Source organism: Astyanax mexicanus, chromosome 11 (genome assembly GCF_023375975.1).
Source record: "Astyanax mexicanus isolate ESR-SI-001 chromosome 11, AstMex3_surface, whole genome shotgun sequence".
NCBI lineage: Eukaryota > Metazoa > Chordata > Actinopteri > Characiformes > Acestrorhamphidae > Astyanax > Astyanax mexicanus.
The window spans coordinates 43,484,640-43,501,506 of record NC_064418.1 but is presented as its reverse complement, the minus strand read 5'-3'; the positions used below and the strand labels follow the sequence as shown (position 1 = coordinate 43,501,506).

Sequence of the window (16,867 nt, the reverse complement as noted above, 5' to 3'; positions counted from 1 at the left end):
GCATTGCTTGCCAACAGAAAATGTTTCCTAATAAGGTCTTGCTTCTGTCACAAAATTATTTTATTTTTCATGAATTGCCGGCCTACATCTTCTAAGCTAGTGCTACAAATGCTGAAGCAATTTATAAAGGCCATTTACTCAGCCAGCATGCTCTTATGTGGGTTCCAGGTTGGCATGGCCTATGGAGTGGGCTTTTACATACTATAGCTCAAACTGGTTAAATAGGTTAAGCTGTTTTGAAAAGCATAGAGTATGTTTAAGTTGGAATTTACCAGCATGCCTAGCATGGTTGACCAAAATCAAATGTAGCAAGCATAAGCTGATTATTAGCTGGTTAAACAGCTTGGTTAGCACCATTAAACCAACTACCATCTTATGTTGGCCCCAACTAGGCCAACCATGTGGAGTGTACATCCTACATGGGTCCAATGTTTAAACCCTCTTGGTCCATTTACAGACTCTGGTGGGCATCCATATAAGCTGTAAAAGTCGATCAGCACGACTAGCATGGTCAAGGATGACCAAAATCAAATGTAACATATGCTATGCTGGTCAATGACTGGTTAACTAGTTTGGTTACCAGCCTTTTTAACCACCTTAACCATCAAGACCAGTTTAGATCATCTGAAACCAACTACCATCAAAAGCTGAACTTGGAATTTTTAGCAGGGATGTGTTGTTACTGGGACCCAGTTGGGCTCCCCAAATGGGCCCCCAATTTACAGCCTACTTTAATCTTATGCTGGCCCCAACCAGGCCCCATGAGAAGGTGTCAAAAGTATTCACATCCATTACTGAGGAGTATAGATGCTTGGGTTCAAAAATACTTCTGTAGAAGTTGAAGTATCAACTCAAGCTTTTCAGTATGATACAAATATATTAAAGAGGCTTGTCCATGGACCAATGGACTATTGTTTTAGAGCAGTATAGTCACCCAGATATGGAATTGAACCCCAGTCTTCCACATGATGTGGGATGCACCACACCAGCACAGTGGATTTTATTACTTCAAAGGAACAGATTTCAGCTATTCATTGAAAAAAAAAATATGGTTTAGGGTTTAGTGGCTCTTTAAAATAAAGATCACTGTGGATGGTTAAGATAAGATAAGTTAAGGTAATCCTTTTTTAATCCCACAATGGGGTAATTTACAATGTTACAGCAGCACAGAGGAAAGGACAGAGAAACAGGTCAGGAAAAAAAGTATAAACAAATAATGATAAATCTATATATACAAAAAATTATTACAGGAAAATATATAAAAGATACTCAAAAAATTATATATAGTAAGAAAAAAATATATACATCTAGTGCATAGAGAAATGATTATGGTAGGGTGTGATCAATATTATTGCACAAAGAGTAACAGTGAATAAATATCAAATAAATAATAGATAAAAAAGGTCTCAAACAAGAGACCTTATGGTCTCAAACAAGAGCTGAGTGTGTAAATCTGACTATTGTGCAATGAGTATGGAGTTAAAAAATAAGACAATAGCAGAGGATGGGTGGGCTTAGCTTTTTTTCACCCTGAAAACAAAGCAGCCCTGTTTGTGTGTTAATATGTGTCACGTGACTACGCTCAGGGACGAGTGCGGTGCGCATGCGCGGAGCGAGCCTGGCGTTCATAAACAGAGCGAGCTGCTGTCGGCAGCAGCAGCAGTTGCGGGCGGCGAGCGCAGCGCGGATTAACGCTGAAAAAGCGCTTTATTTTTAATTTTTAACGCTTTAAACAGCCCTCTGCAGGGGGTTATTTCTTTCCGACTTCAGCTACAGTGTTAGCTAAGTTTGGAGGGGAGAGAAGGGGAGATTCGCGCTGTTTCGTAGGAAATATCTTATATTTTTTGCCTTCCTTTTCCTTTGTCGGGGATTATTATTGACACGAAGGGATAGAATAAGTACATTTCATCACGAGGAAAAATAAAATAACCATAAATACAACGACATGGAAAACGGAAAACCCAAGAAACCCTGTTGTGGTGAGTTTTATTTAATTATTACTGATTTTCAGCTTGAAAATAAAAAATAATAAACCAAATATAATATACATATATTTAATGCTTCCGAATAAAATGTGTTTAAAACAATTCTAGCTAAAATTAATATATTTTAATGCTTCTAAATAAAATGTGTGTAAAAAGATTAAAGTTAATGATTCTCAACAACAAAAAAATAAAGCTAAATTTAATATATTTTTAATGCACTTTAAAAAAAAATCTAAATTTGTGTTTAAGTGTTTTTAAGGTGTATTGCACGCATGTTTTTATTTCTTTGCAGAAACTGTCCGCGATTTTTTCGCGTCTGCAAAGTTCCTTATCTACCTGGGACATGCCCTCTCAACCTGGGTAAGTGTTTTTCCAGTATAAGCTAAATAAATAGCATGACTACAGATTTTTAATGTGCATATAAATGTAACCTAGCTGTGTTTGCCCTGCTTGACCACAGGTGTTTCCACAGGTGTTATAAGAATTGCCATAGCTCCTGCTTACTGCAGCCTCGAACTTTCCTTTAAATTAGTTTTGTTGGATGATATGAAAGTCATATAAAAAAAAAAAACAATTGCATTATTATTAAGCATTATTATTTTCATATTATGACTATGATTTCATGAGACTGGTGTAATGATAATACAGTAGCATAAGGGCAAGGCTGGTTTATTTCTATAGCACCCTTCATACAAAATTGCTTTATAGAGAGGTTAAGAACATAATAAAGACAATTTTACAAGAAACATACAAAACATTATAATTAAAATAAAAAGAAATAAAAACGAAAAAAAAAAGATAATGAACATAAAATTTTAAAATACAAAGAAATAGTTATAGGATATATATGAAATAAATAAAATTTAAAGGACTAAAAGTATGCAAAAGTAGAGCAAGTTAAATGTAAAAAAGTTTAAAAAGCACAGCTTGTTCTTAATAATGGATAATTATGGATTATACTTTTACGTTTAAACAACAAAATATTAAGACATTGGCATTGGAATGTAAAAGTGTTGTCTGAATATCATAATTAAAGAACACATTAATGCAATAAATGCACTGTTTTTAAACAAATATTCAAGTCAGTAAAAATTACATCCATAATTTATTTCATGTTTGTGACAGAGCTAGCACAAGCTTTTCCACTTCTGTCAGTCAAGAACATTAAGCTGAGGCTGCAGTGGGCACTCAAGCTCAATGAAAACAAACTAATAAATAAAAGGTCTTAATATGTGCACTCTAGACTTTTGATTATGATTAAAACATTTTAAATCCCATAATGGGATTAAACACAACTAATGATCAATACAGGATAAGTCTTTATATCCTGAAAGGACTCCTCTTTCTGTGACTTCTCACCTTGCCCTTTTTTGTTTTAGGGAGATCGTATGTGGAATTTCGCTGTTGCGGTGTTTCTGGTGGAGCTGTATGGAGACAATTTGCTTCTGACTGCTGTGTATGGCCTGGTGGTGGCTGGCTCTGTCCTGTTACTGGGTGCCATCATAGGGGACTGGGTGGACAAAAACCCTCGACTCAAAGGTAAAAATTGATCATCCTTCCAGTTTTATACTCATGTATATATACACATGTATATTTCATACAATAATAGTAATAAAGGAAAGAAAGGCTAACAGGTGATTTTTCATTTCAGTTGCCCAGACGTCTCTGCTTGTACAGAACTGTTCAGTTATCCTGTGTGGCATCCTGCTTATGGTGGTTTTCCAGTTCAAAGAACAGCTCGACACCCTTTACAATGGCTGGTTACTGGTGAGTATTATGGGCATAATTAAAGTAGCAATGTAGAATTCTAGATGCTACTGTATTTAATGGACTGTCAGGTTATCATATCATAACCCTGGGTTATTGCAAAGTTGTGTGTGATCAATAATTATCTTGCTGTAGATCTTTGAACCTCCTGCACCTGTGTGATGATTAGCTCAGAACTGTAAAATATGGAGAAATATGAACTTTTTCTGACAGGCTGCTGTAGTCAGAGGCTGTTATTAGAAACGTAAGAAATGTAAGATTTCTTACAAGCTGTTTAATTTCGGTGTTTTAGTCTGAGAGCCCTTGGAGCTCTAAGCTTATTTTAAGTTAAAATTAGCTTATTAGCTTATTATTTAGTAACCAACTACTGTAGATTTCACATACATATCATACATGCAATAAACATCTAATATACATGTAAAGCTCTTAGTTGTATTAAGAGTTGTACTGTGTACTCCAGTTTAATGGTTAATTCAGTAGCTACTATGTAATTCATATGTCATTTGTAGGATACAGTCCCTTATCCTACAAATATCTTTTCCCATTATTATTAGTTAACACAGATCATTTGCACTGTCTATTAGTGTGTCTTTAAGACTATACAGCTCTGGAAAAAAATAAGAGACCACTTAAAAATGATGAGTTTTTTTGATTTTACCAAATTGAAATCCTTTGGAATATAATCAAGAGGAAGGTGGATGATCACAAGCCATCAAACCAAACTGAACTGCTTGATTTTTTGCACCAGGAGTATAAGGCATAAAGTTATCCAAAAGCAGTGTGTAAGACTGGTGGAGGAGATGTCATGTCAAGATGCATGAGAACTGTGATTCCACCAAATATTGATTTCTGGACTCATAAAATTGTATTATATATTACATAAAAGTGTATTATTTATGTAAATAACCCCTGTTCTTTGTGGAAACATTTAAAACTCAGTTTATACATTAAAATAACACTATATACTATTAACAATAATGTCATATGTTCAGTGTAATATATGTAAATGCATCACAAATATAAACACATCCGAATGGCAGATTAATTGTCATATTGGACTGAATACGACAAAATTAGGGCTCTTTGCCGAAATCATGGTCTTGCGTTTCAACAGGCTACCCGACCCCTCTGCTCTATTTTAAGAGGCCTCTGTTAAGTTCAAGAGTGTCCATCAGGTGTCTGAGGATTTGATGGAACATGAGAGTGAAACAGCACTTCTGACTGCAGCGTCAGCAGGACGCAGGAGGCTCGTGTGCAGAGGGAGACGTGCTGTTGAGCCAGTATTAGCCTGTGCAGCGTGTGTAGCTCAGTGTGGCACAGTTGTAACCTGACAACACAAAACAGCACAGCCATATTTCTCAGTGTCACTGGGGTAATGCTGCGCCCATGCGGCACACGCTGTCTGACCATTGTTGTTGTTTTTGTTCTGGAGCGCTCCTGAAACGCGGGAAAGCATTCATCCCTCTAAATAACCTATTGCTACTGCGAGAAAACCTCAGAACCACATTTTGACACAGTGTATAACTGTTATTAGCATGAGTGGGTGCAGTAGTGTGTAATCGAGAGTAAGCTATTTTCTCATTTTTTTTTATTGTCCAGACGGTTTTAGGAATCCTGTTATTGTGATTTTAGCATAGTGGGATTTTTACAGCATTTTTCCAGAGCGACTTACAAGGGTATTCCTATTACAGAGGAAGGGCCAATGTAGTGTTAGGAGTCCTGCCCAAGGACTCTAAATGGTGAAGCACAGCATTCAGTCACCCAGACCTGGAATTGAACCCCAGTCTCCCACATGGTAGCTCACTGGCAGGCAGTGGTGTTATCTGCTACACCACACCAACCACATTTTGCATTGCTTTGCAGTTTTAACAGCAGTGGGTTTTAGTGATATACAATTCTGTGCCAAAGTTTTAGTCGTGAAAATTGAAAATTAGCACAGAAAAGCTCATTATCTTTGCAGTATGAGTTAATTTACTTAGTAAAAACACTAATATTAGAGTTAACACAAATAATATGAAAACAAAAAGTAGTGGTTTTACACCACTGTATTCTTTAAAACTCCACAGCTAGTATTATTTATAGTCACCACCATATAAACACCAGGCTTTGCCAGCTAGTAGCTCACAGCTGGCTCAGAATATCTCAACAGCCATAAGTAGATGAGCTTTATTTTAAGTTTATTTTACCTGCATTTCTTCTGGAGTATTTTTTAAAGTATTTTGCAGGTATAGTTTTCTTCCTGGAGGGATAAATGCTTTTAAATAATGGGTATAGGTGACTATATAACCTCAGTATAGTACTGTTTGTTTTGAAATTGGTTCACATTATTCATGGTTGATTAACGTCATTAATGCAAACTTTACTTTGATCTCATTCAATGACAGTGTGATATATTTGGAATATATTGTGATTTAAAATGTTATCAATACTTCTCTGCGAATTCAACAAGTCACTACTTAGCCACCAGCTGTTTAACCCTGCTTAAGACAAAGCTGAATTTATAAGGAGTGTTTCAGCTCATTTACATAAAACAGATGTCATTTACATATTGTTGCTGTCAATAAAAAATAACATGTATCTCTTAATGTTAATGGAAAAAAGAGTCTTTTTCAAGTCATTATTGGCCATTTCTATTGATCCCTCCATCCAGAAATGTTTACAAAGGGGACAAGGTTTAAACTGCGGAAATTGGAGATACGTGTTCATTCACTGAACCATAGCAATATATGACTCTTAAAGGCACAGCAACAAAAAGCCACCGGAATTCAGGGTAACATAAATGATAGATGTAGGATATGATCCCTTTAGTGTCATATAAAAATAAATGTTGCTGCAGATGTTTAACAACAGGGTTGTTTTTTTTTTTCCCTTAACAGACATCTTGCTACGTCATGGTCATCACCATCGCCAACATCGCGAATCTGGCCAGCACTGCCATGTCCATCACTATTCAGCGGGACTGGGTGGTGGTGGTTGCTGGAGATGACCGGAGCAGCCTGGCAGGTTAGGAATCAGCACATTTTCACTGATAATAATACTGCAAAAACACAAGAGCTGCTACCGGCAATAATATAATTAAGCAGTAATTATAACTCTTTATTTTATAACTCATTTCCTTGGGCTAATAAAACAACCCAAGATTTCCTGTTATTCAATCCGCTGCCTTGGTAGAACACTGAAACCGGATTCGGGGCTTATTGCCCTCAATGAAAGCTATTTACACGTCTCAGATGAACCTGGTAACCCTGCAGAGATGGAGTGACTTTGCCTCTTTATAGAGCCACAAGCAAACAAGGCAGGTGCAGCTCACATGAAATTGATTTCAAAGTCATTTTATGCCATTAAAATAAACATGATTTAATAACATAACAATGCAACTACATCTAAACCTGTCACAATAGCTTGGATTTGGATAGCTTAGATGATACATTGTCCCAGAACTAATTATGATAAATGGTATTTTTTAAAAATGGTCATTATTAAGACTATTTCATGTCTCTGATATACTGATAATATAATAGCATAATAATGAGGTTACATTAATGAGGTGACTTTTAATCATTACACATTACACTACACATACACACTAGTGCATTCCATAGATAAGAAATATTTCTTTTATATTACATGGTAATAACGACCGTAAAAATAATGCTGTTCCTTTTGGCAAGCAGTTTGTTTTATCAGTATTATTAAAGGTCATTATTAACCTTATTAATGCACACTTGAATATGGTCTCATTTAGTGAAACTTTGACATATTTTGAATGTATTGAGATTTGAACCTGTGCTTTGACATTTTGAGACTATTTTATGTTACTGTTGTTGTACTAAGAACATAATACCATAATAATATATTGGAATTACAGCCTATTAAAGAGCAGTGACGTTTAATAAATTATCATTTTTAGACAGTGGAATTAAAATATAATAAGTAAAACATAGGTAAGATTAAACCACAGCTTTTTAATGCCCTTTTAAGTCAGCACGCTAATTTATTCACGTTAATAGTCTCTCCTTTTTAAGGTGCAATATTGCAGTTAGAAAAAATCATTAAGGTATTGTCCATACTGTATAATTATCATGGCAGGCTAGATATGATAATTATATATATTGTCTTACTGGTTTGACGATATGATTTTTTAAAGCATTTTGAGGATATCATCAATGCTTAAAATGAATTACACAGATTGTAAAAAATCTATACTATGCATGAGAGAGTATTTGAATAACAGTTTTTAAGAATCTACCATTGCTGATGTATTTTTATGCGTGTCAAAATATAGCAATACATTATTATACAGCATTATGAGAAGGTCTTTAAATATAGTAATATAATCTTTTTATTATATCGCCCAGCTCTATAGCGGGCCTGATTGTACCTTTTTAAAGAGCAAAAACTTTGTATTTTTAGAATTGGGTAGTAGGCAATGTTTAAATTAAAAATATTTAAAAAATAAATTTAAAAAATCTTTTTTTTTTCTAACATAATTAACATATTGACTTCACATTATCAAATAATTTGGCTCTCCTTGCTATGTAAACACAATGAGCAGTTTCAGCTCAAGGTCAGCTAAATTTATGAAGGTCGTGACCTCGTATTGTGCTGTTGATAAGCCGATAATGTAATTATTGTAACAGGCCTATCACTCATTGTGGTCTATTGTTTAAAAAAAAATAAGTTTTATTGTTTTTTTCTGTTTTAGACATGAATGCGACGGTGAGAATCATCGACCAGCTGACCAACATCCTGGCCCCGATGCTGGTGGGCCAGATCATGGCCTTCGGTTCCCATTTCATGGGCTGCGGTTTCATCGCCGGCTGGAATCTCTGCTCCATGTGTCTGGAGTACTTCCTCCTCTGGAAGGTCTACCAGAAGACCCCAGCTCTGGCCATCAAAGCAGGACAGAAAGTCACAGACAGCCAAGAACTGAAGCAGCTCAACATTCAGAAAGGTGTCCTTTGTCTTCTTCTTCTTCTTTTCCTTTTTTTTTTACAGCGCTCTTTTGCAAGCAGCTGATGCAAACAAATTCAAACTCCTTCACGATAACACTTAGTCTTATGAAACGCTCCTCATGACTCAGCAGATCTTTGTGGTTTTCTAATACTCTCTCTCCTTTTATAGACGAGTGAGTGATGTCTGTTATTTTCTCTGTTTACAGAACAGAGCTTACTGTTACTGTGCTATTATTTACACTGTTTACTTTCAGTACTTAAACCCTTATCCGTCAGTGTCTATAAAAGTCCTTCATTCCTTTATGTTACAGTGTTTAATAGATCACAACACATGGCTGATCCTAGATCAGCAGGCTTCTCCTGTGGGTCTTGTGGTTTCACATTAAGAGAGAGACTTGCGAACTATCACTTTCTCTTATGAAACACTCATGACTGGGGTTGCAACTAGGGATGATATGAAAATTGATGTTTATCATACTGTGCATATTTGTTTAATACCAGAATTGGAAAAAATATGCAACCAAACAGAGAATCCCATCACTGTATTACTACTTTAATCAGTCGATTAATTGAGAAATCAGGGAATTTAGCAGAATAATAATATGAAAATAATAATTAGCTGGAAATAAATCAAAAGAGCTTTAGCTCATGTGTAGCTGTTTTATTTATTTATTTATTTATATTCAATAGGAAGATATTTTATATAAGCTTGCATTAGGGGTAGTCAATATGGCCCTAAAGCAAAATCATGATATCTAAGTGTATTTTTGCGATAATAATATTTTCGGAAATATGAAAAAAAATGAAAACATTCAAAATATTTTGTTGATTAATTAAGTATAACAGTTTCAAACATTCAGTCAAAACCAAAAAAAAAGGTAAACTTTTGTTGATACTTACCAAAAGATTAAATAATAACGTGACATAAAAATAAGGTTATGTAGCAAAAAAAATAAATAATCAAACAAAATATTAAAGTCTAGAATATTTAGTGCATGCATATAAACCACAAACATAAACTGAAAATAGCATGTTTTTATTCATTTAAGAGTCAATGTATAGTAATTAAATAATAATAAAAATTATAATATGAAGAGCTAAATTTGTGAAATACCATATACTCTAAAACCACAAAACCATGGTTTCTTTTCTGATTGCTATCATATAGTGAAAGTCTCTGCAAATACTGATGCAATCATTTTTTTTGATTGATATTTTTCTATTTTTAAAAAATGCAAGCAAAAAACATGTTGGATATAATTTCCTACATATTTAATGATGCACATTCAGTATCACATGACTGATATACTTGTATTTTTTTTTGTATCTTTCTCAGAACTGGAGCTCACAGACGGCCCGGTTGAAGGTTCTCAGCTGATGAATGAATCTGCTGTGGTAAAGTCGGATAAAGAGGAGAATCCAGGTTGTTGCTACCAGATGTCCGAACCCGTCCGCACGTTCCGGGACGGCTGGGTGGCTTACTATAACCAGAACATTTTCTTCGCTGGAATGTCCCTGGCTTTCCTCTACATGACCGTACTGGGTTTCGACTGCATCACCACCGGGTACGCCTACACCCAGGGCCTCAACGGCTCCATCCTCAGCCTGCTGATGGGCGCCTCGGCCGTGGCGGGCATTTGCGGGACGGTGGCCTTCACCTGGGTGCGGAAGAAGTGCGGTCTGATCCGGACCGGATTCATCGCCGGGATGGCCCAGCTGTCCTGCCTGATGCTCTGCGTGGCGTCCGTCTTCGCCCCCGGCAGCCCCTTCGACCTCAGCGTCTCTCCTTTCCAGAGCATGGTCAGACACCTGCTCGGAGACCAAGCCCCCCTGCCAGAGGCCACCATGGCCAGCCTGATCACCACAGAAGCACCGGCCGTGCTCAATATCTCCACCATGATCTCTGAAGAAGTTCCACACATCGAGTCTTACCTGTCCGTCAGTCTCCTGTTTGCTGGCGTTATTGCTGCTAGAGTGGGTAAGTAGACGTGTAGTTAGTGAACACATAAATATATATAATATTATATATAAAAAAAACATATTTTTCTGTTACAGACCTACTGAAATATGATTGATGCTCTCAGTTTGCTTCTTTTTCTTTAATTTTAAAATAATTAATTAACTGTATTAGGGGTGTGCCATATCGTATCATATCATATACTCTGAAATATCATGTCGTATCACCCACCCCTAATTATCACATCAGGATACTTTTTTTAGTACTGTTTTTATCAAAAGAAAAAAAAAAATCACTGTTCTCATTTTCCATTATATATCCGTCCAGTATCTTTTTTTTTTACTTTAATCCTGGATATATGAAGATATTTGGAGTGCATCACTATTAGTATCATGATATTCTGAATCATTGACTTCTGTTACATTTTTTCAATAAATAAAATGTAATTTATTTTTTTCATATCGCCAAGAGTATCGTTATCACAAAAATACCATCAAATATTGTGATATTATTTTAGGGCCATATCGCCCACCCCTAAACTGTATATATATTAAACTGTGTCAGAATCACAAAAAAAAAAACAAGTAAGAATGTTTTAAGATTATATAACAAATTCATAAAATGAATGTGATATAGATGCAAAGGTAGGGAAATCATTATTTATCATTTAATGTCAATGACAGTAGATAAAAACATCTAAAATGCAGGCATTGAGTCTAATTCAGTATAAGTAGGAGAAGTTCAAAATATAATGTATTTCTATGGATTACAAATGCAAAAAAAGATGTAAACATGGCCTTAAAAGTTTAAGCAAACCCTAATGCACAGTTTTTCACTCGTTTTTCCTCATTACTCACTGCAGAAGGCCTCTAATTCTGAGAAAATCTTACGTCAGCATGCACAACCTGTTTAACCACATATTTTCCATGATGTTCAGGTCAGGTGACGGTGAGTGTCATTTAAAAAAATTACACCTATGCAATATTGGCAAAGCCACTGGTGGCAACACAACCTCAAAGCCTAGTAGACTTAACCCCATGCTTCACAGTTTTATACATACCATGCTGATTGTGCCCAAGGGGTTAATTTTAACTTTATCAGTCCACACAGCTTGTTTGAAGAACTAATTTGGCTTATTTTGATGCACTGTTGTATATTTTTTAAGTGTTTGTTTTTGTTATACATACATACATACATACATACAAACATACATACATACATATCACCTTCTTGACTACCAGCATATGAGCAGTTCGTACTTGTTCAGATGTCATTTTGACCTACACAGTTCCCCTGAACTGTACTTTCTTTACAGCCCATGGTTACTGAGTGTTAGCACAAGGACCGAAGAATTTTTAAAGCTTGGTAATTGTCTCTAACTACAGCTGCTGAAAGGCCTTAGTCATGGTTTTCTAATAAAGATCCTGAGATAGACATGTCACAATAATGTGATCAGTGCATTCTCAACTTATCATAGAATATATAGACCTGACCTTAATAATGATTGCTGATTCAATACCGAGTCTGATATCTTTCTGATTAATTTTGTTGTAAAAGACTAATTGTAATTATTTGTGCATTAGGATTTGGTGAAAATAATGAGTTTTATTTTATTGGTCACTGAGGCTGTTTATATTTTTTATCAAAACATTTATTATTCATTTACTTTGCCAGATTAGCCTTTAAGCTTAAACACCAAAGAGGAAGACTTCAAATTCCAAGCATGAAATTTTCTCTTATTGACCACTTTTAGGGTTAGGAGAAAGAATGTAGGATTTTCTCACTTTACTACCACTTTTTTGTATCTGTCTTACAAAAATGCACATTCATGCATTTCTATTTTATCTTAATTACTGCGATATTGGAGGTAAAACGCAGTAGTGGGATGTCAGAACGACTCGAAAGCTGTAAAGCCAACCTTTGATGCCAGTCTATCATCACGTCTGCTGATGTGCTGCGCTTTATGTGGCAGTAAAAGAGCAGCTTAACAGTTGGTGACTCATTTCCTGACATGCTTTTTGCTTTTTTTTTCTCCTTTCAGGTCTTTGGTCTTTCGACTTGACCGTGACCCAGCTTATCCAAGAGAATGTGGCCGAGGCGGAGCGTGGAGTGATCAACGGCGTCCAGAACTCCATGAACTACCTCCTCGACCTCCTGCACTTTGTCATGGTCATTCTGGCGCCTAACCAAGAAGCCTTTGGGCTGCTGGTCATCATCTCCGTCTCCTTCGTGGCCATGGGGCACATGATGTACTTCAGGTTCGCGTTCCAAAATCTCAGGAGTCGGCTTTTCATGTGCTGTTCGCCCGAGCAGAAAACGGATGCAGACCCTCCCTCACTTGCTGTGTGAGCCATTAAAGAGACGCTTCCCCCCCTCAATATGATAATATCTGTATTACTCTCTTATTCAAGGGATCCATATTGTACTAACATGCTTGCAGAGCCTGTATAGTAGTATAGCTATATATAGATATATATATAGATATAGTTTTATTTGACCCAAAGCCTTCGCCAGTGTAGATCTCATTAGGCATAAGCTATGTTAGCCAAGCAGAGACCCTTATCACAAGCTTGTAGTTCGGATTGGACGCTGAACTTTTGGCTTTTCTAGCTTTTTCTGCATGCTCTGTGTTCTTGAGGAAAAACAAGAAACACAAAACTGCCTTCAGTCATTAGTTCCCCAGCATGCCTGGCTGCTGCTGTAGCGTGTTAAGTTCTACACCACGTCCGGCTGCTGCTGTACTGTGTTGCTTGTGCCCTGTGTGGCTGTGTATATCTACAACACAGGGATATTTATTTGAGTTTTTTTTTTTTTTTTGCCCTATATGTTCATAGTAAATGCATGCATAATATGTAGAGAATTTATAGAATTTATTATATTATATTATAACATCTATAGTCGACGTGTGTCAGCTTTGGTGGTGCTAATATGTTATTACAAAAGCAAAAGCTATGCACTCGTATATACAAATATATAAACACTGTTTTTTTTTTATCCAAAGTGAAACTCAATTTGTTTTCAACACGAGGAAGTGAGGGAATAAAAACAACCGTTTTTCTGCTGTTATACATTCCAGATGTAATATTTGTGACGCGAACTGAAACTGGCTGTGTTCACACTACATTTAAAAGTGGCCCAATCCGATTTTCTCTGTGTCTTTAAACTGACATTCATGCACAAAAGAGCAGTGCTTCATGTGAAGTTTCGGTTTCGTCAAGGAGTTTCAGTGGATGCAGCTGAGTTTATCACTGAGAGAAAAAGGCACAGTATTCAGACACACCCAATTCTTTGATTTGCATCATTGATTTCTTTAAACTTTTTTTTATTTTATTTTAATTTTTCTTTGATGCTGCAGCCACATCTGCCTGTAGCCTACTCAGCCATTTCTTTACAAACACTGACTGATTGCAACACAAGCCTTGTCATTTAGTTTGATTAGAGAAATATCCCCAAATATTTAGTCTTTTACCTCACTATCCCACCACTGAAACTCTCACTCACTGCTTTTTTTGTCCATTTTCCCTTTTATTCAAGTCCTTTTTCACTTCTTCTTGACGCAAAAGACACAGAAATTCTGATCTGGCTGTTCACTCTCACTGCCGCAAATTTGATATGTATTTAAAATTAAAATCATGTAAGAATATTTCCCAATTAATTGAAAATACTAAATCTGCCATTACACTGCTACACAAATGGCACATCTGTGGCACATCTGTCACATATGACAAAAAAAAGATCTGATTTTGGCCACTTTTACCTGCAGTCTGAACACAGCCACTGTGTAGCCGCTTCTGTTGACGTTTCTGCTGAAAGCCCTGGTGCACTTCAACAAAAATCCCCAACCCCCCAATAGCATCTTAACCTTTAACCCCAAACACTGTAGCGCTCACACTTTATGTCTGATAAATTTCATTAGATGATTCTATTTTATTTTTTTTTTCTCAATAGATTGTTACACAAGCACTTTAAATAATTTGGATTAAGAGTGCATCTTCAGGACTTTCTGATTTATTGAAGAAAATACACTTTTGCACAGTTTCCGGTCATTGCCTTCTCACGCACACAACAATAGCAAAGAGTTTTGTTAATGTAAGAAGAGTTAATGTTAATGTGATCCTGCATCGGCTAGGTCACTGCCCTGACCATGATAAGCTTCGGCTTATTCCACTGCCTTACCTGAAACGTCTTTAAAAAAAAAAAAAAACTGATTTTGTCACAGAACTAATTCCAATATTTGTTTTATTTAATTTAATTTTAAGTTGATAGAATAATTAAAATAATAATAAAATAATAGTATAATAATCCTAAACTATTATTTAGACATTGGAACTAGAATACAATATTGTATTATAATATATGTATTACATCTTATATACATTAAATGTTCTCATTCAGGTTTGTTGGCTCTAACAACAGTAGATAACATTGAGGTTGGCATATTCTGGCCTTATTCAGAATAACCACACTGGCGGCACATGTGAGCTTCCACACCTTTCCTTTACTGCAAGTCTGTATTTTGATTATTCAGAGTTTCCACCTTGCAGGTTCAGATTCTTCAGCTCTTGCTTGAGTAGAAAGTAAACACTACTGCTGCTTATTTTAGCTCGTGTTCAGTGCTGGGTATGACCCAACCTGCCCAACCTGCCAAGTAAGAGCAGACAGACTTGGTCTCTGAGTGAAATTACCTCCCCTGTAGGAAACCGCAGCCAGCTGAGACTATAGCTGAGAGCTGCGTGTAGGCCTTTTTCTAACAGTTGTATAACAGCAGAGATGTTGGATGTGTTGGAAGCAGCATGGGTCGGCCATATGTAGGGAACAGGGAGGGAATTATACTGCAGTTTGGGGCAGAGTGCTGAGTCAGCGCTCTGGTGGAGAACTGCTTGTGAAGTTTTTTTTTTTTTTTTTTTGGTGAAGGGCAGCTGGCCTCCGCTGAAACGCAGGTGTCACGACCTAATGTTGATCTTCTGTCTAGAAGCTCAGCCCAAAAATGTAAAGTAAAGCATATTTTTAAAGCAACAGGGCACAAATCATTCAAACTTGTTTCAGAATCATTCAAACGTCTTTCATTTATAGACTCTAGACTCTCATTTGAATTCTCTCCTTTTCTCAAATGTGGCAATTTAACTATGTTGGTGAATGTTTGTGAAAATGATTTGTGTGTCATGTCACTGTGTTGTCCTTCTCATGTCTCATATATGAATCTTTTTTGTATATCTGTAAAGTTTTTTTATTATTATTCAGGTTTTTAATGTAAGTTAGAAATGAAGAGCTTCTGGGATTTGCTTCTCCTCCCAACTGCAGTCCTGTAGTGTTATAAATAAACATATACCATGTCTATATGCTGTACAAAAGACAAATCCTACTATCCTGTATCCAGTTCAATGTGACATACCCAAAAAAGCAAATATACACACATGATGATATGATTTGTATTTGTATTCTGAGCAGGTCTGGCTGCTTAATCTGTTCTGCGCACAAATGGCAATATGATGAACACTCCACTTCAATGGAGGGAGAGCAAACAACCCAGAAGTTGTGTTGCACATGCTCGCTTTAAATTGAATAAATAAAGAAACTTTCATCCACACGGCATGTCTCTGAGCTTTAATACAAATAATACAATTACAAAGGGTTAAAAAAAATCTGGTGAGAAATGGATTTGAGGTGTAGTGATACGAGAACGAGTACAAACGTTATGTCTAATAGCTCACCTCCACTTGCCCCCTACTTTCCCAAATACAGCTCTTTAGCTGAGGCACCTAACATGCTTACAATGCTAGAGATAGGGGCATATTTTCTATTTTTACACCACTGACAAACTTTTTTGCATGGGCAATAATATGCCCCTATCTCTAGCATTGTAAGCCTGTTGGGAGCATCAGCTAAAAGCGCTGTTTTTGGGAATGGAGGTGTGCAATTTGACATTCTCATTTTCGTGTTTCACTACACCCCATGTCCATTTCACACCGGATTTCTCCTTTAAATCTATCCCTAGACTAAATATTGGTACCATGCCTAGGGCTGGATAATAATAATTAATCATAAATATTGGTACATTAGAATTGTTTAATGTAGTGGAATTTACTGATTCAGTGAAACACCATGAATTGTGCAGTATATCTTAATGAAATATACACTGCCATAAAAAAGTCACTACAAAAAAGGTCACACACTCTAATATTTGGTTGGACTTTCTTTATCTT

The 16,867-nt window shown here is 36.2% G+C and overlaps 1 protein-coding gene across 1 annotated transcript; it reads left to right on the top strand.

The window, feature by feature from the left end:
• Positions 1-1,622: 1,622 nt before the first annotated feature.
• Positions 1,623-16,251, top strand: slc40a1 (solute carrier family 40 member 1). Its single transcript, XM_007253239.4, has 8 exons — positions 1,623-1,979; positions 2,278-2,345; positions 3,365-3,524; positions 3,637-3,752; positions 6,629-6,755; positions 8,458-8,706; positions 10,044-10,685; positions 12,706-16,251. The coding sequence occupies exons 1-8, from the start codon at positions 1,946-1,948 to the stop codon at positions 13,011-13,013; spliced, it is 1,704 nt and encodes a 567-aa protein (XP_007253301.3). The 5' UTR covers positions 1,623-1,945; the 3' UTR covers positions 13,014-16,251.
• Positions 16,252-16,867: the final 616 nt, after the last annotated feature.

Coding starts and splice junctions, on each gene's coding strand:
- slc40a1 (XM_007253239.4), top strand. CDS start 1,946: ATGGAAAACGGAAAACCCAAGAAACCCTGTTGTG. Junction 3,525..3,636: donor CAAAAACCCTCGACTCAAAG/GTAAAAATTGAT, acceptor TTTTCATTTCAG/TTGCCCAGACGTCTCTGCTT. Junction 6,756..8,457: donor TGACCGGAGCAGCCTGGCAG/GTTAGGAATCAG, acceptor TTTCTGTTTTAG/ACATGAATGCGACGGTGAGA.